Raw genomic sequence first — 22,136 nt, forward strand, 5'->3', positions numbered from 1 at the left:
TGTCTTTGGGAATGACTCAGAAGTAGAGGGGGGTACCCACTTTCCTAATCCTTCCCTAAGACATAACCCCATGAGTGGTTCCCGGTTACCTAACTGTGGCTCATGTTACACTTCTGAAGCGGAGACAGCTTTACGTGACCTTTTCTTCTTCTGTAGATAACAGTGGTGCCCGTCACCCAGGTTTTCTTTAATCATAGGATTGGGGGTAAAGACAATGGATACACCTTTCAGGTTGATAAATCTCATCTGTGACGAGCTTGAAGCTTCCAGCACAGGATTCTAGTAAAGCTCTTAAGATTTGATAAATTTATAAAAGTCTGGTTTTGAGTAAGCTTTGATTGTGTTATGCTATTGAAGTTTTCCATAAAATTCTCGGTATTTATTATTCAGGCATTCTCCCATCTCTTAAGGGTCAGGGGACTTCTGTGAATTGGGAATTCTTGGTTTTCAGCTATTTGTGATTAAACAGTAGATGGGAAACCAAACAAGGAAAGTATATTGTTGCAAATTTTGCTGACACCCCTGGGAAACCAGATGACAAGGTTTCCAAAATAGAGATGAAGAGGGCAGAATAGACCAAAGTTGTGGATTTCTCTTAAGAATTCCTTCTTTTCTTTACTTTTTTTGCAGACTGTGAAATATAATTGAAATAAATGCCTCCTCCAAAATATCAGTCCAGGATAGTAGAGGAAAAGGAAATAAAAAAGAAAAGAAGGCCAAAATGGTAGGGAGAGTATGTTGGAATGTGGGGAGCTGGATGGGAGACTGTCACTGTGCTTTTTAATTCTGCATTTGGGAAAACTGCCTTTGAATGGAACATCTTCAATAGCAGGTCATACACAAATCATGCCAAATGCCTTTGAAACTCATGGATAATGTCCCACAGGCCACGTAGCATGTCCTTCTAGAATGTGCGTCTACATAGTTTAAGGTCTAAAAGTAACTGCTTGTTCTTCCAAAACAGAAGAAAATTGTTAAGTGTTTTCAAGATTTTCCTGGAGCTTGATGATTGTTTTCATTATTAGACCATGGGTAGCCTCTAGCTGGACAGGGGAGCTTAGTTCAAGAAAAATTCTGAAAGAACAACTGTTGATTTCAAAGGCTGTGGTGGAACACTGAGTCTTTGAGGCTGAAGAGTTGCTTAACATTTCTTTTGTGCAGCTAGAAATATACAAGTTCTAAATCTTTCCTTGGTTCTTACTTCATTGTGACACTTCTCCCCACCCCTGGAAAACCCTGAGACCCTTCCAATGGGGAGTTGAAGAAGTTCTCATTTGTCATGAACAACGTAAAAACAATCTCCTGGGATGAAAACATATTTCAAAAAGCAGAACACTGTAACGAGGCTCTTAGTCCAAGGAAGCTGTCTGGCTAAGCCCAGAATTTCTAAAGAAGTGGTCATCAGCACAAATTTTTAGAGAAGATTATAATGGGCACTGATGATCAATAGTTATTATAAATGATTTTCTGTTTCTACCAGTAATGCAGAAAACCCTCGACCCACATCCCCGGGTCCCCGAGCTTGGAAAGGGCAGAGTGCAAGGTGGGTACACTGGAGTATGCTAGGGCCCTGGGCTGGGGGGACAGAGCACAGTGTCTGTCGGGTTCTTGGTTTCTCCAGGGGCGCATAGAGCCTGGAGTCCTGAGGGACTGATCAGCTCCACTCAGCCCGTCAGTACCAGGGTTGTGCAGTAAACCAGGGCTTCATTTGTTTTAGAGTGGAGTCCTTTCTTCCGTTACATAAAACAAATCAAACTGAAGCAACTCTGGTTGAAGCAGGATATTTTAGCCCCCTATCTGCCTTCTTTGGGGCTCTCAAAATATCCAGGCCACAGCATATGATTCCTTGTCGTATACTCTTCTGGAGCATGAGAGAAGTCAGGTTTGACATGCAGTCCCTTATTGATTCTGATGGGTGTTTTCTCTCACCTTCCTTTATCAGAGAAGCACAAGGAATAGGAAGAGACTCAGGCTTCACAACCTGGCCCTGTGATGGTGGGAAGTTAACTTACTTATAAAAAGAGAATAGTAGTGTTCATCTTAGAGAGAGGTTTTTAGGATTAGAGACCTTAAATATAAAGTTTTTGGTATAAAAACACGTTATTAGATAGAGAATTTAAGCAACATGTTTGCTAATTTCTCTGAAATTCTTTGATGCTCCTTGGGTAGTACATATCATCACCTCCTCAGGTTGGTGCCACTAACCCAGTAGCAAGCAATGTTATGATCTGACTTCTCCACTGATGCAATGAGGCAAGGTAGATGGTCAGCCAAAGCTATATCGAGGAAGAGAACCTAATGCTCTGCATTTTCCCTTTTTACTCCCCTCTCTTCTTACCTCCATTCTTTCCAACCTCCCATACCTATTCCCCTGCCATTCTTTTCTCTTCCTAAATTTCCATAGCAGGCAGTGTGTGTGTGTGTGTGTGTATGTGTGCGCGCGCAAAGCAATCAAAACATATCGTAGAAGGTACTTCTGCATTGCTTCCAGCAAGTTTTAATATTTTATAACTCCATAAAAAAATTTCTTCCATTAGTATTATCTGGTGTGTTTCATAAATTCTTTTCCAAAAATAGATTATAATCACTGAGAGAAATTATTTACTTCTGAAGAAACCATACATTTAATTGTTAATTAAATTATGCTGATTTTAAATATCCACAGAGGAGAAACTACCTTTAGAGGTACAATAAAATAAATTTTTAAAATGTTTGTCATAGTTTAAAAAAAAAAAAAGTAAGGGCTTTGGAGGAAAAAGGCTTGTTAAAGCTTTGGTCACTGTTTCAAAGCTGTCTTCAAACATTTATAAACAGTATGAGTCCGTCTGAATGTGTTTTACAGATTAAAAACACTGCTAGCTAATCTTAGCCTCTTGGCCATAAAAGGAGAAAAAGGAGAATGTATAGTGCTGTACACATGGAACGTTCAATAAATCATGGGCTCTTATAGTGACACCCAAAATGTAAGCTACAATATCCATAGAGTTTCGTTCGAGGTGCTTTGTATGACTCTTACAGTAGGCTATTTTGGATATAATTAGCGTTTAAAAAGGTGTCCCTCTGTAGGTTGAGAATTTCTGAAAGATCTAAGGGGCACATCACTGAAGGGGTCCACTTGCCATCATACCAGCAAGCTCCTGGCACATAAACTGTCCCTTGTATTGTGAGGTCTTAGTTAAAACTGACCGTGTTAAATACAAATAACGTTTCTGTGATGAGGGAGCTCCACACAGGGATGAAAGGAATATAATGATATGCAAGAAAAACTCACCAAGCAGGTGATTCTGATGAGAGACGTGGCTCTAATGCTCCCATATATTCTTCCCTTTAAAAGTCTCATTTCTCTGACTCCCACCTTGGAAAGGTTTAGAGCAGCAGCTCTTAAATTTTTTGCTGTTATTGACTGTGATGGTTTGGTTCATGTGTCAACTTGGTCAGGTGATGGTGCCCAATTGTCTGGTCAATCAAGCACTGGCTTAAAGGTTACTGTAAGAACATTTCATGGCTGTTTAATAAACCAAAAGGCTGGTTTATTAAATCATCAGTCAGTTGATTGCATTTGTGGATGATTACATCTATGCTGAACTAAGAGAGTGTCTTCCACAATGAGAGAATCCAGTCAGTTAGATTTAATCCAAACAGTTGAAGAGTTTTAAGGAAGAAGAGGGAACATTCATTTCTTCTTCAGCCAGCCAGCCTCTCCTAGGGAATACATCAAAGACTTTCATCGGAGTTGCCAGCTTGCAACCTGCCCTACAGAATTTGGACTCGTGCATCCTGCCCTACAGAATTTGGACTCGTGTATCCCCACAGTTGTGTTAGACACTTTTATAAAATCTCATATTTAAAAAAAACAAAACAAAACTGACCGTGTGCCTGTGAACACAAAACCGTTTTAACCACATGGCAAGTGCATAAATAGCATTTAAACTAGACAGAGATGCCACTCTCCCCTGCAATATTATGAAATGGTCCAGTGCCCACTGCAGGACTGCAGCCCTGGAGGCAGAGGAGAAGAAGGATAGATGCAAAAGCTTAGAAGGATGAACGGCACATTAAAAACGTGGATTGAAGGAGAGAGGTGTTGATAGTGACTGCTAGTTCTTTTCTTGAGGACAAACAGGATGACCCTGGGTGTCCCCTGCAGGGATTGAGACATCGAGCAGACTCAATGGTAGCTGAAACCAAGGAATGAAGAAGACATTGGCAGGTGGAGTGTGGGCAAAGGAGGATATGAGTAGGGCATCTTCCCTTCAGGGACCCTCTCGTGCGGGTGACAGAGAGAAGCCCAAGACCTGAGGAAGAGGAGGCTAAGGTGGAACAGGCTTGGAAGGCAGGCTCGGCAGATTGGCAGGTGTGCGCACATGTCCTCGTGAGGCTCTTTTTGTCCTGGTGTCCCTTTCTGTTTCTGGGTATTTCTCCTTGTTATCAATAGCATTCTTAAACATTTTTTGGCAGCTAGAGATTTTTCTATACCTTTTATAGCCCGAAATAACCTGCTGACTGCACAAAGAATTCTCCACCCTCAAATGTTAATCCACAATTAAGCCCATTGAAAAGGTCCTGATTTATTTGATAAGACTTCCAATATTTGTCCAGGGTTAAGGAGAACTTGTGAGAAGAGGCATGGACATATTCCTGTTTTCAGATGTGTAGGAGAAAACAGAGGCCTGAATCTCAGAATTTATCAGGGTGGGAGGGGGAGAAATAAAGGAGGGAAAATGTCCAAGAAAGTAATGCAGCTTGGGAGGCAAGATTCTTGAAGGATCTGAGGCAGTTTCCGAGGGAATCTATGCCAGGTGTGACGGTCTGACTTCTTGTAAAGGACCCTCATGGGACATAATCAAACTCTTTTCTCATTGTTCCAAATAGGTGTTGGTTTATATCAGAATGAAATTTCACGTATTGGTGTATCTGGTGGATGCCATGACCAAAGAGGAAATCTTTCTAGCAAATTCCATCTCACACTCTGTACAGGCATCTCAGTTTCCGTCTAAGACCAAAATCAGGAGCTAGTTGTATGGAACAAGTTACAGAATGTCTTTTCTCTGTTTTCTTTTCCTTGGCTTCATGCTTTTACATAACCTTATGGTTCAACCAATCTCACTCAGATTTTGTTATTCATTTTTTAAAACACGTTGAAGGAAAACCTCGTCAGTCACCAAGATGATTTTCTCTCCTTTGGTTATTGGGATCTAATAATAGGGGAGAGAGCAGTCTTCATCCTTTTTCGCTTGGTGGTTTGTCTCATCCTATAAATTGTGTGCAAAACCATTTTTGCCCTTGGCTCTTGGCATACTTAATTGCATTGTGGAAAATCTGATCTGTTTACCTTCCTGAAATGATAGAAATCATGCCCACTTATTGTGGGAGAGGAATTTTTTCGTTAAGTTAAAATTTCACTTGTGACTTAACAGACAATGATAAGACATTTCCACAACAGAATTTCTATATGTGATGAATTTAGATTTCTAAATGGTATAAATTCTGTTCCTTATACAGAAAAGAATATACAGAAACCACTCAGCTGAAAAAGTTTATGCTCCAGAGGCACACTTCACACAGAGTAAAAAAGACATTTCTTTAAACATTGGTTTTCTAAGAGAGAGATAAGAAAGCTGGGAGGATAAATAATGGCTCTTTTATTTTTTTCTCTACTTGGTCCAAAGAAAAAGGTGGAGGGTTGTGATTAGCATTTGAAAATATATTAACCTAGAAAAGAATAGTAATTGTTTAGCAGGCTACCATTTGCTTTTTACATGGCTATCTCTTATTGTGTTACTTAATTTAGTCCTTCCAACATCCCTTTATATACAGCAGGCCCTGCCATTACTCCCACCTTTAAAAAAAGAAACTGAGGCATCAGGAGCTCAGCTCACCTGCTGTTACCCCTACCTTTAAATAAGGAAACTGAGGCACCAGGAGCTCGGCTCACCTACCGTTACCCCCACCTTTAAATAAGGAAACCGAGGCACCAGGAGCTCGGCTCACCAGCTGCGAACAGGGCCTTGGTTTGGGCCTGCTTGTCTTTTCCCTTTACACATATAGCTTATGGAGGGAAATGCTGGCTGCAAAACTGAAAAATCCATGGAGATATTGGGCCAATTTGGAATAAGTGTGAAAAAAAAATATATTCTGTGTGGCAAGAGGAAAAGTGAACTGATACCAAGTGTGATGAGAAAAGGTGTCCCCAGGGTATTGCTCTCTCTGCAGGCCACTGGCTACTTCCACCTGCCAAGGCATCTTTCTCTGAGCAGTGGCTAATTTCTGGAGGCATCTGGCACCCCAGGTAATTTGCTGCAGTGGCCAAGCTTATGCACCTACATGAAGTCCAGGTAGAGGGGCAGGTGATGAACAGGACCCCCGGACACCCAGGATGAGCTGGACCGCCACCCGGCTGGCCAGCGAGGCTCGAGACTGCCCTTTGGAAACTTGTGGAAGGAGGATGGTGACATCGGTGCAAAGCAAAAGGACACTCCCAGGGCCTGGGCGAGTGAGTGGCAAGAAACGAGTGATGGAACAAACAAGTGAGTGTCCAACCCAAGGCATCTCAGTGCCCAGTGGCTCAACTGTCCGTGGCCTCGTCACGTGCACTTCAGAGGCGGCTGTGATCAGTCAGGTCTCGTGGTGTGACTATGGGCTAGTCAGGTCACCTTTGCAGCCTTCCATTTCCTCCTGGGTACGTGAAGGACCACGTTCCCAATGTCCGTCCCCCAGGGCATGAGTGGACCAAGTGACACAGCTGTGTGCAAGTGCAGTTACTCCACAAGCACAGTCCTCCAGAATTAAGCACAAGCACTGTACAAGTTCCATGCACGAGTCCTGGACACAAGTGCTGCACTTGGGTCCTGTGAACCTGAGTTGTACACAAGAGCACTATACATGAGTGTGAGTACCAAACACAAGTACCATACACCTTTTCCTCACGTAGTTCTTCCAGGGGAAGCTTCACTCTTCCCTGAGTCCAGTCTGTTTGGGGCAGGAGTGATTGCATTGAATAATAAAATAAGAATCTGTGGGTAGTGGCCTGAGACATCTGCTTCCATCTCTTTGGCACACGATAGCTCAGCAGGGGGAATGCAGGCTTGCCAAAGGCTCATCAGTGGGCCAAAGAGGGTCTGTCCCAGCAGGGAAGGGTGTGTGAGCCCCAGCAGGGAAGGACCTGCGAGTCTCGGTGGGGAAAGGTGTGTGAGCCCCATCGGGGAAAGAGGTGCGAGCTCCAGCAGGGAAAGGTGGGTGAGCCTCAGCAGGAAAAGATATGTGAGCTCCAGCAGGGAAGGAAGCGGGTGTGATGTGGTGGGCAAACCAGAGGACCGAGCTTTCAGGCAGACGTTACTTCCGATGGAGCCCCTTTACTCCTGTCAATTCAGAACCCTTAGAACCCAGCTTGATGACATAAATGGCCTTGTGCTCAGCCCCAGGAGGGGTCTCCTGATAAAATGCTGCAGAGAGTCTGCGTAAAAAACACTCCACATCCTTATAGCTGATGACAACATGTGGATATTCTCAGGCTAGAGTGTTGTGTGAGAAATTGGTTGGGGATATGGTCTCAGGTAGGAGGCTAAGTGATGGACAGAAAATACGGCTGAAGGGGGTGGTAAATGCACTCAGCAGGTTCTGCTCTCTGGAAAGGGCTAGTCAGCGAATGCACCAGCCAGGGCACCTCAGCAGGGCCGGGCGGCGATCAGGTGCCTCCCCAGGTCACTTGTGCCCTGGGAAGCAGAGCCCCAGCTCCCTGACTCTCTGGCTTTGTTCGCCTCCGGGCCCTGCAGGGGGAGGCCGGGCCTGCCAGGAGGGGCTGACAGAGCCGGCCTGAACCCTGGCTTCTTCCTGGGGCTGCGAAGGCTGCTTGGAAACACCTGGTCTGTCCACAGATGCTGCTTTTAAACACTGCCCTGAATTCTCTGTCTCGTACATACATTCTGGTTATCAAGATCCACGGTGATGGAGGCTGGTTAAAGCATCTTAGCCATGTTTTCATAGAAGAAGGTAGTAGCATCCCATCACCAAGTAGTTCCTTTGGCTTTAATCCGGGGAGACCAGGCCTCTTTCCTTCCTCCACAGATGCCTGCTCCCAGCTGGGGAGGGCTCAGCAGGCTGGATGGGAGGGGGAAGGGAGGCAGGTCAGGCCTTGGCGTTGGGGCACAGCTGCCCACGCCGGTTCCCCGAACCCCCAGATTCTGCTCCTCAACGGGGGGCCTTCACCAGGCCAGCACTGGCCTTGCACCAAGGGCACGTTTTATGAGAAGCGTGTTTGTTTCTCCAGTCCACACTGACTGGCAAGGGCCGCCACCCCCTTCTTCCCAGAGCATTCCCACTCGTCCTGCCCTTTTCCAAAGCTCACTTAAGGGTCTGGCCAAAGCAAACTATCCCCAAATTCCCAGCATGGGGATGGAGGCTAATGGAGAATGAGGGAGATTTGCTCCATAACCACCCGGATCCCATGTGGCAACCCCTTCCCCTTCACTTGGGCGTGTCCCACTTAATACCTAGGAAGAGGATCCAGGAGAGAATCGCTGAAGATTTCCAGGAGCCTATTGCGGCTTCTGTGCAGAATGCTGGCCAGGGACACTTTAGACATTTACAAGGTCCCTGTCTCAGATAACAAGGACCCGGGCAGATGTGGGTCAGAAGTCAGCGCCTGCAGGAAGCCTTTGGCCAGGGAAGGCAATTAGGATTTCAGAGTTCCATTTGCTGTCCCCTAGGTCCATTAGCCTTTCTTTGTCCTCAGTGCAGAGATGGATTTGCTGATCCACAGTAGCCTGGAGCTAATCCTGCCTGGGAGCTAATCCTCCAGTTTAATTTCCTGCTCACTCCTGTCTTGGCTGAGCAGTCACGGTTCACATCTCGTGAATCCGTTGCTTCCAGGGGAGGTTAGGCAAAGGCAAAGCAGGGTTAGGTTTATCGTGTGTGTGCTATAGTTGTTTGCATTATGGATCAATTCTATTGTTCCTAAAAATAACATCTTTTTTTATTGTAAAAAATAATAGATGTTAATTGTGGGTATTTTGGAGATACAAAAATCTGTAAAGAAGAAAATAGTCACCCATAATTCTACTACTCATTGTTAGCATTTTAGTGTGTTTGCTTCCAAATATTTTAAATTATAAAGTATATAACCTGGTTGAGATTATATTAACTATATATATTATTTTAAACTATAAATATAGTTGTTATCTTACGTTTCGGTTTCCTAAAGCTGCCGGAATGCAATATACCAGGAACCAGGAATGGGTTGATTTTTCCAATGGTGATTTATTAGTTTACAAATTTACAGTTCTAAGGCCATGAATATGTCCCAATTAAAGGCATCAACAGGATGATACCTTCTCTGAAGAAAGACTCCTTGCATCTGGGGTTCCTCTGTCAGATAGCAAGGCACATGGCGACGTCTGCTGGTCCTTTGCTCCCGGGTTTCGTTGCTTTCAGCTCGTGGTTCCAGTAGCCTCTTCTCTGAGTTTCTCTGAGTCTTCTCTCAGCTCCTCCAGGGCTTTTCTCTCTCAGCTGCTCTTGGGGCTTTTTCACTAAGCTCTCTCCAAATTTCTCTGGGTGTTTCTCTCTGCTTTTTCTGTCCTTTATCCTCTTATACAGTGCTCCAGAAAAGGATTAAGACCCACCTTGAATTGGGTGGATCGCATCAGTTGAAATAACCTAATCAAAAGGCCCCATTAATGATAGATCCACACCCACAGGAATGGATTAAAAGAACATGGTATATGCATGCACCATTTATGTGGGTGATGCATCTCTTGAATGCCATTGGCAATGAGTGAATGTTCAAGAGACCAGGAGGAGTAACATTTTCTTTTGTGATGCTAGCTGTATAGTTACTATAGCAATTATCAGTTAGGATAATGACTCTTCTCATGGGTTTAAAAGGTTGAAGCTCAGAGACTAATTTATTTTTAATTCCCAAACATTTACTAGGTTAGCTTCACTGATTGTGGTACAGTGTTCAAAGCACTGAGGACAAGCTGGGGGTAAAGGTAGGTTCTAGGCCCTGCCACTAAGCTCTCAGTCTTTCAGTGTCATGAAGGCCATCTGCTCATTTCCCAGCCTCTATATAGTGCTGAGTGTGAGATACAGATTTGGATCTTTTTTTTTTTCTTTTCTGTTGATAAATTAAAAATAAACAATGGGAGGAAGATGGGAATGGAATGTTTTGGATGCTGTTTTTTATTTTTATTTTATTTTTTGAAGTAATGAAAATGTTCGAAGATTAATTATGGTGGTGAATGCATAACTATATCATGATACTATGAACAACTGATTGTACACTTTGGAGGATTGTATGTTATGTGAATCTATCTCAGTAAAATTGCATTTAAAAAATTAAAAACAAAAACAAACAAAAAAAGAACATGGTACTTTATGGGGTACGTAACAGCTTCAAACCAGCACATCCCACATTTAAAAGATGAGCATATTATGAAAAATTTCCCCCATCATTAAAAAGTTTTAGTAATCATAATTTTAGTGGCTGTACAATATTATATTAAATATTTTCAGTGAAGTGGTAAACTTAGGTGCATAATATTTTTCTTCCCAACAGTGTATTGTGAAAATGTTCAAATGTTTTTCAACAAAGCTGAATTTTACATCTGTGTATTCCTAGATTCTACAGAAACATTGTGCTACTCTTGATTTATCATATATCTGTTCATCTACTAATCTGTTTATTTATTAACCCATCTTACTTTTGATGCATTTGAAAATAAATTACATATTAATGATAAACTATGTTTTGCTTTATCATCTTAAATTCAGTTTATTTTGTGATGTTGGTTCAGACTACTGGTTGTGGTGCGTATTTGCATTAACTCAGGTGTTGGCCAGCTGTTTTCCAGTAACTAGGCTTCAAGACACATGTCTGTAAGGTTTAAAATGAACCAGCCCTACCCCCTGAGGAGCTGGGGAAAATGCAGAAGTGTTGGACTCCCTCACCTGCATTGTTGCTGATGTTCTCACAAACATTGAGGACTGACAGTTGGGTATGCTGAGCTCTCTGTCTTGGGGCTTGCCCCTGTGCAGCTCATTACTGCAAAGGAAAGGCTAAAACTGCTTATAATTGTGCCTAAGAGTCTACCCCTGAGTGCCTCTCTGTTGCTCAGATGTGGCCCTCTCTCTCTCTCTAACTAATCCACCTTAGCAGGTGATCTCACTGCCCTCCCCCTTATGTGGGACCTGACTCCCAGGGGTGTAAATCTCCCTGGCAATGCAGGATATGATTCCCGGGGATGAATCTGGACCCGGCATCATGGGATTCAGAACATCTTCTTGACCAAAAGGGGGATGTGAAATAAAACGAAATAAAGTATCAGTGGCTGCAAGATTTCAAATGGAGTCAAGCAGTCACTCTGGTGGACATTCTTAAGCACTATATAGACAACTTTTTTTTTAGGTTTTAATAAATCAGAATAGCTAGAAGTAAATACTTGAAACTATCAAACTCCAACCCAATAGTCTTGACTCGTGAAGACGATTGTTTAACAATGTAGCTCACAAGGGGTGACAGTGTGATTGTGAAAACCTTGTGGATCGCACTTCCCTTATCCAGTGTATGGATGGATGAGTAGAAAAATGGGGACAAAAACTAAATGAAAAATAGGGTGGAATGGGGGGGATGGTTTAGGTGTTCTTTTTTACTTTTATTTTTTATTCTTATTTTTACTTTTTCTGTGTAAAGAAAATGTTCAAAAAAATAGATGGGGGTGATGAATGCCCAACTATATGATGGTACTGTGAACAGTTGATTGTACACCATGGGTGATTATATGGTATGTGACTATATCTCAATAAAACTGAATTTAATTTTTTAAAAAAATGAACCGACCCTACCCTATTGCAAAGCAAGTGCCTATGGGGTGCCCCAAATTTGCATGTGCGGGGGCCGCCATTGTTCTTTCCAGGGAGGAGTGGCGCTTGCTGGGCTGGGTGTCCTGGAGGGCTTTGTTTGCCCATGTGGGGCCCTGTTTTGGCCCTGGATGCTGGGCTGGACTTCTTCTATACCCTTCCACTCCTCTTCTTGGCTGCTGGGAACCCAGAGCCAGCTCTGACCCTTAGGGCTGTGCCTTTCTTCAGCCACAGTATCTCAATATAATTTTCTTCTTCTCATTCTCTTTGTGGCATTTGGTCCTCAGATAATTTTCCACCTTACTTTTCCAAATAAGGATTTTTAGTCTCTGCAGCCTCACATTCTTCCAGAAATCATCAGTGTGCCAGCAAATATTATTTCACAGCCTTGAGGTACTTCGTAAGTGCTATAATCTGCAACTATTCCTCTAGTAGTTTTTTGTGCTGTTTTGTCAAAGGCAGAGGTCCTTTGGATGAGGAAACTAGCAATCTGGGACTCAGAAACCTGTAAGAAAAACAGCCTGAATTTTGGAAGTTCAGGCTGACAGTCCTGGAAGGAGCTGTGTGGGTAGGCGGGCTCAGGTTTGCATCCCATTCCAAATCTGGGGGACCTTGAGACATTACCCAGTGTCTGACTATTTTAGTTTCCTTGTCTGTTAATCAGTGGTAATAATATATGCCTCTTGGGGACTTTGTGAGAATTAACTTAGATTCAGTGTGTGAAGAAAGAGTTTAGCATTGTGTGCAGTGGAAGTCAGTGCCCATCAAGTGGCGTTTTCAACACCACAGCTGTCCTGCTAAGCAGGGGCAAGGGAAGGGTTTGCTTCCCATTTTGGGTATGGGGAGGGCTTCCCATTGAGTGAGGGGTATTTATGTTTATTGGGGTCCTGCAGTGCAGCTGCGGCCCACTGACTTGCATCAGAGTGTATTGAGTCCGAGGGGTGGGGGGACCCAGGAAAGATCCTTGAAAGGGGCTATGAGTGGAGGAAAGGGAATGAGCTAGGACCCAGTGCTTCATGTCTGAAGGAGAGGCTGGCAAGAATTCTCCTTCACATCTCGTGGAATTTAAGTGAGAACTTTAATGTGGGTAAAAGAATCTTGATAACTTCCCCCTAAAAGGAAAAAGAAGACTTATACGCGTATCTCCATTTTCTTAATCTTAAAACTGTATGCTGTAAATAGTCCCAAACCAACTTTCTAAATAATAATAAATAATCTGTAAGAATTCTGAAAATCATCTGCCTACATCTAGACCCTCTTTCTCATATTGATTTATAATTTACAGCATCCTAATTTGTATTTGCCTCCTCTTATTACAACCTAAATTGTAAGCCCAAAGTCTGTGTCTGAAACACTTGAGCAATTGAGAGCTTGCCCCTTTTTCTGAAACTACTTGGAGAAACAGGCTAACTTCAAATAAGAAACATTAAGAATTGATGTGGAAGTCCAAATAATTGCCTAACTTCACATTCTATTTAATCACATTCAGTACTCAGCAAGTGCACCAGCCTTAGATGGATTTGATTTAGAATCCCAAATTTAATTCATTTTTCTTTTCAGTAGGAATCTAGAGTTGATTTGCTGGCAGTTGACCAGGCTTTAAAAAAAAAAAGAGTAAAATTAATCAGCAGGCCATCCCCCATCCTGGGTTCAGTTTATGGGAAGGTCTCCATTTACCTCTTTCCTTTAAGAGGCTCTCTGAATCTCTGAGTCATCAAAAGAGACAAACTGGAGGTGAATAACCCTCACACAGATGTCCGACACCCAGGGTCCCCAAGCCGAGGTGTCCCAAGCACCCAGGCCCCTGCCCTGGACGTGCCTCTTAGCAGGTGAGCCAAGGGGCAAACTGCTCCTGGGCTGGGGCTCCTTGCTCCCGACTCCTTAGCGACTGTCCAAAGGGGCCATATGCTGGAAACCTGCAGCCCTGCTGGGGACCTGGCCCGTTCCCAGACCCTCCAGAGGCTTCCTGGTCTTTTTAATCAACCACAGAAGCACAGGTCGTGCCTGGAGGACCAGGCCAATAAAAACAACAGGAACCCTGACAGAACCAAAGAGAGAAATAGAGATTGACATTTAATTCAGGTGATTCATTTAACTTCTGGTGATTCACCCATGCCATCGTACGTAAGAGCTCAGTGGTAATATCCTCTTTAAAAGAAAGAAATGTTAATTTTTTTTTTTTTCATTTTCGTTGTAAAGGAAGCTAGTGCTTACTATAGATAACTTGGAGACTGAAAAGTCACAAAAAAGGAAAATCAAAGTTGCTCATAAATCTATGACCTGAATATGGTCACTGTTAACATTTTAGTGTATATTTCTCTAGTCCACTTCTCTAATATATGCACGTAATACAGATATATTATATATACTTATATTATGTATATATGTATATACATATATGCATGTATAGTATATATATTAGCTAAATTTGAGATAAAATACGTGCTGTTCATCACCTGTTTTTTTCTTTCCCTATCCTGTAAGCATTGCTGAATCTTTAAATAGCTTTAAAAACATCATTTTAAGATGTTTACTGTAGTATTAATTTACTATTATAAAAAGTACCACTATAAGCATTCTTACACATAGATCTCTCAGTGTTTCAGGAGGCTCCGTTCCTAGAGGCGGAATTACTGGGTCACGATTTGTGCATTTTTAAGACAGAATTGTCCACCTGAAATGCTGCTGTGATACATAGAAGGGCCCCCGTGTGTACTTGGCCAACGCTGGATGTCGTATTTCTTTTCAGTCCATGAGTCTCATAGTTGAAAAAAATGACATCTTGTTTTAATTACTAGTACTCATGTATTTACTAGACATTTGCTTATTTTCTTATTAAGGTGGTTTTCCTGTTGCTTGTCTGTCATGTGCTAGAAGAATCCTATTCCAGTTTGTCATTTGCCTTTTAATATTGTAAATGGTTTCTGTTGGTATACAAAAAGTTAAAAATCTTGCCAGCCTCATTTATCAGTCTTTTCCCTAGATGTTTCTGGGTTTATAAAGGCCATGCCCTAACAACAAATAAAAATTCATCGGTTCTTTCTTGTTCCTTTATGACCTTTTTTACATCTAAATTTTTAATTCATCTGGGTTTTGTTTGGCTATGTGCTATGGATCTCAGCTTTTTTTTTTTTCCGCATTAGGGAGTTGTTCTATCAACATATGCCAGTCAGCCCATTCTTTCCCTACTAGTGTCAAATGCTACCTCAATCAATTGCTAAATTTCATGTACTCTTGAGTCTATTTCTGAACTTCATTTTGTGGCATTGATCTATCCATTCTTGTTACCAGTCCCAAGCTGTAATTTTAGCTTTCTGTTGCATTCCTTTATCTAGCAGTACTAGCCTACTGTCATTTTTCTTCCTTTTCAAGTGTTCTTGACTTTTTCACTGAATTATTTTTCTATGTCAGGGTCGGCAAACTTTTTCTGAGAAGGCCCGGCTAGTAAGTACATATCTTAGGCTTTGCGGTCCCTGTGGTCTCTTTCACAGCCCTCAGTTCTGCCGTTTTGGTGCAGGGCAGCTGTGGACAATAGTTAATGAAGCTTTGTTTCAATAAAACTTTATTTACAAAACAGCCTTGTTTCTCCTGAGGGCCATAGTTTGCCAACCCCTGCTCTTGATGATTTTTTGAATCATTTTTCAAATCCTTTCATCTTTTAACCATGTCCCCCTCCACTTCCCGACACACACACACACAGACACACACACGCACACACACACAGGAATTCGATTCAACTTAACATTTTACTGACACAGTGATTTGGGAGAAACGTGGCGTCTTTACAACACGGGGTCTCCCCGGAGGGCAGTGTCAAGTGTTTTTTATCACCAAACTTTTATGATTTTCTGCAATCTCTTATTAACTTTAAGCCTTGAAGTCCTTTAAATTGTGAATGGGATCTGGGTCGGGGATTTTATGGCTCCCCACATATTCTGCGATCCGCTAGGACTCCAGGACTCAGGCAGGTGTAGTCAACTCTAAGTTTATTAAACGTAGGCGGGGGGTCCGGAGGTGCCTGCACCGCCTCCTGTCTTCTCTCCCTCCCACCCGGGGGCCCCCACAGAACCCGCTCCTCCTGCAGCCTCGTAATGCAGCAGTGCTGATTCTGCAAAGATTTTAAGACACTTTTGTCCCCACTTCTAGTTTTGTTTCACGTCTAGTGATTCCAGTTTCTTCCAGCACTCAGAATCCGTTTTCCATTTGTCAGGAGAATGGGACTGCCCACGGGGCTGGCTGCAGACCCGAGGCTCTCTGCCCCTGAGCCTGGCTTGCTAGTCCAAGCCCCGAGTTAAATCCCTTAGGTGAAAGCCTTGGGAACAGCGTCTCTCCCTGCTCCTTTTCTGTAACTCTTCTCTGTAGAATTTTCATCAGAAATGTGCCTCTCACTCAGCTCCTTCAAATAAAAGAAACCCCTTAACTGCAGTGTGAAGAATCTGGGAAACTTACTCTTTACGGGTGGAAAAGTTCAAAGCACTTTGAAGACAGGCTTAATTTTACCCTATGGAGGAGACTGGTTTCACTTTCTGCTTTGACCCTGCTTTTACCAAAAGGCTGTTAGAATTCTCAGTCCTTTGATTCTTACAGGGAATAAAGCAGCTTCTCCTGCTGGCGTGTAGAGAGGAGCTGCCCCTTCCCCTTTGAGATCCGGGGAGCAGACTGATATCCCGTGACCTTCATCCTTTACCCAGAGGGCCCCTCTCAATTGTCTGCCTCTTTTCCAGGCCTCCAGCCAGCTACAGGTGAAGGGGCAGCTAAGATTTTAATTGTTGCTTAATCTGAAATTCCTCCAAAAAGTGGCAAGGCTTGGCATCCGGAGAGTGAAAAGCTCAAAACATAGACAGTTATGAGTGAATGAACTCCATTTCTAACTACGATGTGAGTGACTTGCATAAAAGCCTCCTCTCCACACTGTTTTCACAGGGTATTAGGAGCAAAGGAATAAAGCAGAGAGTCTGGACACTGAAACCAGCTCCAGATACAGGAGGACCAAGGCCCTGCCTTGGAGCTAGAGTGGAGATGCAGAACGGGGGGGGCATTGGAAGTGCAGAAATGGGGGAGCCGGAGGGCAGTGGGCCATTGAGGAGAATCTCTTCCATGTGTAGACTGGCTAAGATCTGAGTGGTGCCCAACAAAGCTTTGCTTTCTAAAGTGCTTCCCTCTCACTCTTCTCAGGACTTGACTTAATCTTTTCAGGTTTCAAGGCCCTGTTTGTTCCCCTACAACGTGTCTCTCTCTTCTTGTCAGTTCTTTTCTGTCTACTTATGTTACCGTAGCAGGAAGTGTCCCGCTTCCCTGTTACTCTATTTCAGGCACCCCATGGGCCTTTGATTAATATTCATGCTTATGTTTGAGACACACTTGCAGTTTGTTGCCTGTGGCAGGCAGAGGTGCCCCTGTGCTGCACGTGTAACTGGGCAGAGCCCTGACACGGTGCAGGACACAAGGCAGGCCCTCATCTTTGCATAAGTTAAGAGCACTATACGTCTTTGAAATGTAGGTTTAGTCCTGAATTGGAGTGGGTTATTCTCGGAGAACTTTGCACCTCCATCAGGTTTTCTCCATACACATGGGCCACCCTTTCCCCCTTCCTTGCTGCTCTTTTTTGGGGTCACTAAACCCTAGGCCTTCTGGAAACATCGATCGATTTTGATATGGCCCAAATAAGACCAGCTCCAGAAACATTACATATCTATTTCTGAAACTTCCTCCCTTTCTCTTCTTCTCACCCTAAATTATCCAAACCACCCCTCTTTTTCGTAAAAACTGAATATTTGAGGAACACCACAAATGCAATAATTAGTATTTATTAGGATTTATTAGTAACTAGTATCTTATCATTCGAGGACCTCACCAAAGGTATCCAACTGCATTTAAACGTTGACTCCAAATTGTTTCCTGATTCCAGTGGAAATAGGAGCCTCATTTCGGTTTGCCCCCCCTAGCAGGGGTGGGTTCTGCCTCGTGCGTGGCTCTCAGGGGCGACTCCTCAGTAACACAGTGTCCTGTGGATCTCTTTTAGAGTTCCCTGAAGAGAAGAGGCAGCCGGGAAATGTACAAAGAAAAGAAAACATTTAATCAGGTAAGTGGAGGTTTTCTTTCTAATCTTATATCTCCAGATGGGGAAATCACCTCATTTTGAATTTTTCTGAAAAAGTAGTAGCTTTGCCTTTAAAATATCCAAAGAAGCATTACCTGCCAAAACATTTGGACTTGGTCACAACTTCCATGGGGTGAAAATTTTCTTTCCCAACAGTTCATCCCTTTTGTGTCTCTCTTGGGCAGTGATAAGCTGGTGATTTTCTTCAGGAAAGAGAAAAGAGAACTGGCTTTGCATGAAATGGAATTAGATGTCACTCGGGGGCCTGGCAGTGCTCAGAACCAGCTCCCAAAGCATTGCATATCTATTTCTGAAACCACCTCCCTTTCTCTTCTCCTCACTCTAAATTATCCAAACCACCCTTCTTTTTCATTAAACATGAGTCTTGAGGAACACCCCAAGTGCAGCAATTGTATTTGGCATAAAGTGCTTTCAGAATCATTCACACAGTAAAATAATAGAGCTGCTGTTGTGTTGGGTCATTCTTAAGGCATTGTTTTGTTTGGTTAAGACATACCAGCTAAAGAGTATCTTAAATTGTCCTTGCTGAAAGTGAAATCATTCACTGTAAAATGGTAAAATTTCAGCCCTTTCTGTTTGCATGTGTGTTCATCTGAACTTTCTTAGCCTTTCCGAAAAGTTGTTTTACTGGATTCCTTTCTCCTTTTTTTTTTCAAATTGCTGCTAGTATTAAGTGTTGGAGAGAACAAAGGCATTATTGGGAGATCAACTCCCTGAACTCTCAGAACAAGCAGTGATTGGTGATAGCAATAAGTCCCTGTAACTCAGAGAGCCCTCGGACCCCATGTCTCCCTGCCCCCTGCCCACTCTGCACTTAATGGTTTCCTCTGGTTTCTCCATTCTCCAAACTCGCTGATCCCCCAATTGCTGTTCAAGGGGAGCCAGCCCTGTGCGAACAGCTGGGATGCTGGAGAGCACCTTCTTTGTCACACCATCTCCACTCCCCAAACCTGACTTTGGAATCCACTAAGAGAAGTTAAAACCCAGCTGTCGTCCCGCTGCCAGGCACCCAAACCCTCCTAGGCTCAGCGCGTGCTTTCCCTACCAGCTCTTGACCAGTGAAGGTCTTTTCCTTTCAAGGCTAATTACTGCCCTGATATGAAATGAACAGTCTGGAACCTCACCCACCTGGGGGTGTGATGGGCTAAGAGCAGGGGCTGCTGCTCCTTAGGGTTGAGAGAGCCAGCCCAGTGAATGGGGAATGTTTTCAGTGGCCCCGCTTGACGTGCGGCTTTACTGAGAAAGGAGTTTCTGTCCAGCAGAATGGTGGAGTGGAGCGCCTTGGGAACTGCAGGTCTGCAGCCAAACCCCAAAGGAAACTGGCACCCCGGCGCAAGGTAGGAACGAACGCCAGCGGCCCGCCTGCTCGGGTGCTAGTTAGACATCCAACTTGCAAGCCAAAGAATATATGCCAATACCGATATATTTCTGTTGCTTGACAAGGCCTTTTCCAGCTGGTGGTGGTGGCGGTGGTGGTGTGCCGTCTGTGTACTCCCTCCATACCATGCTTGCATTCTCCGCCTGCCCAAGGAATCATTTCATGTGGAAAGTCTGACTCCTGCTTTCATCCCTCATCCCTGGAGCCTTCTGGTGATCTCGTGAAACCAGAGCTTGACATCCTTAAGCTTAGGATACGGCGTGATGGTAGAGACACCTCCCCACCCCGACTCTTGGCAGGGTCTTAGACTCTTCATTGTTATCAGAGAAGAGGGGCATCCAACAGCCGCTGTTTCAGCTGAGGCTGTGATTCTCCCATCTCGTTAGAAGAACAGGCCAGACGTGGTGCCCTTGGGCTCCCCTCTCCCCAACCCGACTCCAGTAGGCAGAGCGTGTCCTCTCAGCTGACTTTACCACATGGGATCCCTTGGCTAAATAGACATGCCTGTGGCTGTAGATGTAGTCTTTCTTTCAAAAACTGCTTTAGTCTTGGTGGCAGGGCTGTTTGTGCATGGGTGCCAAGTAGATGTGACAGTATGCCTTGAATCTTGTTAGCATTCCCGGTGTTGGTGGAGTTTCTTTCTTTAAGGAACAAGAAGCGTTGTTGGACCTTTTGTCAATCCTCAGGTAGTGAACAAATTGGACACTCGTCAGGGCATGTCATGGAATCTTGCTTCTTTCACCCGTCCCCTTTGATGGCCCTTACAAAGGAGTGGTTAGGTTAGAGTACACCGAGGAGAGTTGGCAGATGAAGGGGGAGATGGTGGGACATTCAGGGTTTCCAAAACCAAAGTGATTTTGGGCCTCTTTGGGATGTTCTACCAAAGTGTTTCAGTATCCATGGGACAAGCCCAGGTTCCATGCACCGCTCAGAGATTCAACCTCTCCCCAGTTTCTCAGATCAGCTTGTGGGGGAGACTCCAGGAGAGATGGCCTGGGCTCCCTGATCCAGCCTCAAGATGACAGTGGGACTCTTGGCTTGAGAAAAGGCATCAGGAGATGCATAGGCCCCTCTGTCCCTTGTCTGTTACTCCCCCACCTTGGGCTTGACCCAGTGGCCTCTCCAGTTGCAAGTTTCCATGTAGACAGGGTTGGGGCATCGGCTGCAGCAGAACCCCCTGCCCCTCCCTTGATCTGCTCCAAGCTTGAGTCTCGGCTCCCGGTGTGCAGAGGGTGGAGACCCTTTAGCTAGGTCACGTTCCTTTTAGCGATATTCTGCGGCCTTTCTCAGGCATGAAAGTGAGTTTTTTTGCTTCCCAGGTGGAGATAGGATCATTCAGATGATTTAAGACAGTGGACAGATGGACGCTGGTTACCGAGTTAGTGATGGGGCTAAGGCCCTCTTCAGTCTTCCTGTCCCAAGCTTTTAACTCCCAAACTATATTCATTTGTAAAGAACTTAACATTTGTTTCCACTGACATTCCATCACTTCATATGAACAACAGAGAACTGACTGTGCACTTGGATTTCTTACAAATCTACATTTGGCACAGATATTTTTAAGTGACTTTGATCTACTTTTGGAAGTTCTAAGAAGTTGGGTGTTTAAAAGTAACATGCCAATTTCTAGTGCATAGTGAGGACTCAATAAATATTTACTGAATGAATGAACAAACAAACAAGAAGATCAACAAGCATGCTTTCCTTTAGTATTAAGATTAGACATAATGTGTGTCTTTTACAGCTCACATATTCTACGTAGGGTCTTTTTAAAAATGCCCTAGCAGTGGTGATGACATCTCTTGCTCTAAGCAGTTGTGCATGGGGCAGACAGCCTTATGTCTCAATAGCTACAGAAACCCTTTTCATGTCTCCCTACCCCAAAACAAACCAAATTCGTAATGTGATGAATTCTTAGAATAGCAAGTCCCATGTTCTCCTGCCAATGGCATTCTTTAAATCTTTTTTTTTCATTTTTTAATGCAATTTTATTGAGATATATTCACATACCATAAAATCCATCCAGCATATACAATCAATATTGTATTGTTATCATACAATATGCTCACAGTGTCGTCGTATAGTTGTGTATTCATCACCACGATCAATTTTAGAATATTTTCTTTACTCCCCCCAAAAATAATAAAAATTAAAAAAAAAGAAAAAGAACACCCAAAACTTCCCATACCCCTTACCACCCCCTCCCACACCCCCATTATTTATAACTTTTTCTGGCTTTATTACTCATCGCCTATACACCGGATCCAGGGATGTCAGTCACAGTGTTTTCACAATCACACAATCACATGATAAAAGCTATATAGTTATGTAATCATCATTGAGAATCAAGGCTACTGCATTACAGTTCGACAGTTTCAGGTATTTCCTTCTAACTATTCTAATACACGAGAAACTAAAAAGGAATATGTATACAATGAATAAGAATAACCTCCAAAATTGACCTCTCGACTCTATTTGAAATCTCTTTGCCACGGAAACTTTATTTTGTTTAATTTATTTTATCCCCTTTTGGTCAAGAAGATTTTCTCAACCCTACAAATGCCAGGGCCAGGCTCATCCCCAGGAGTCATGTCCCACTTTGCCGGGGAGAGACATACACTCCTGGGAGTTGTGCCCCACGCAGGGGAAAGGGCAGTGAGTTTACCTGCAAAGTTCGCTTAAAGAGGGAGGCCACATCTCAGCAACAAAAGAGGTTTCCTGGGGGTGACTCAGGCATAATTATAAGTAGGCTTAGCTTCACCATTGGAGAGACACATTTTGTAA

General features: G+C 43.5%; 1 protein-coding gene across 6 annotated transcripts in view; it reads left to right on the plus strand.

The window, feature by feature from the left end:
* Positions 1-22,136, plus strand: part of MTCL1 (microtubule crosslinking factor 1) — a 138,129-nt gene that overhangs the window by 60,397 nt on the left and 55,596 nt on the right. For 3 of the 6 annotated variants that reach the window (XM_037805918.1, XM_037805921.1, XM_037805922.1), the window contains exons 4-5: positions 17,876-17,935; positions 19,234-19,311. In XM_037805918.1, the coding sequence (XP_037661846.1) occupies positions 17,876-17,935; positions 19,234-19,311 (138 nt within the window). The remainder of the gene's footprint in view (positions 1-17,875; positions 17,936-19,233; positions 19,312-22,136) is intronic. The other 3 variants (XM_037805920.1, XM_037805923.1, XM_037805919.1) reach the window with 2 other exon arrangements.

Source organism: Choloepus didactylus, chromosome 16, assembly GCF_015220235.1.
Source record: "Choloepus didactylus isolate mChoDid1 chromosome 16, mChoDid1.pri, whole genome shotgun sequence".
Classification (NCBI taxonomy): Eukaryota; Metazoa; Chordata; class Mammalia; order Pilosa; family Megalonychidae; genus Choloepus; species Choloepus didactylus.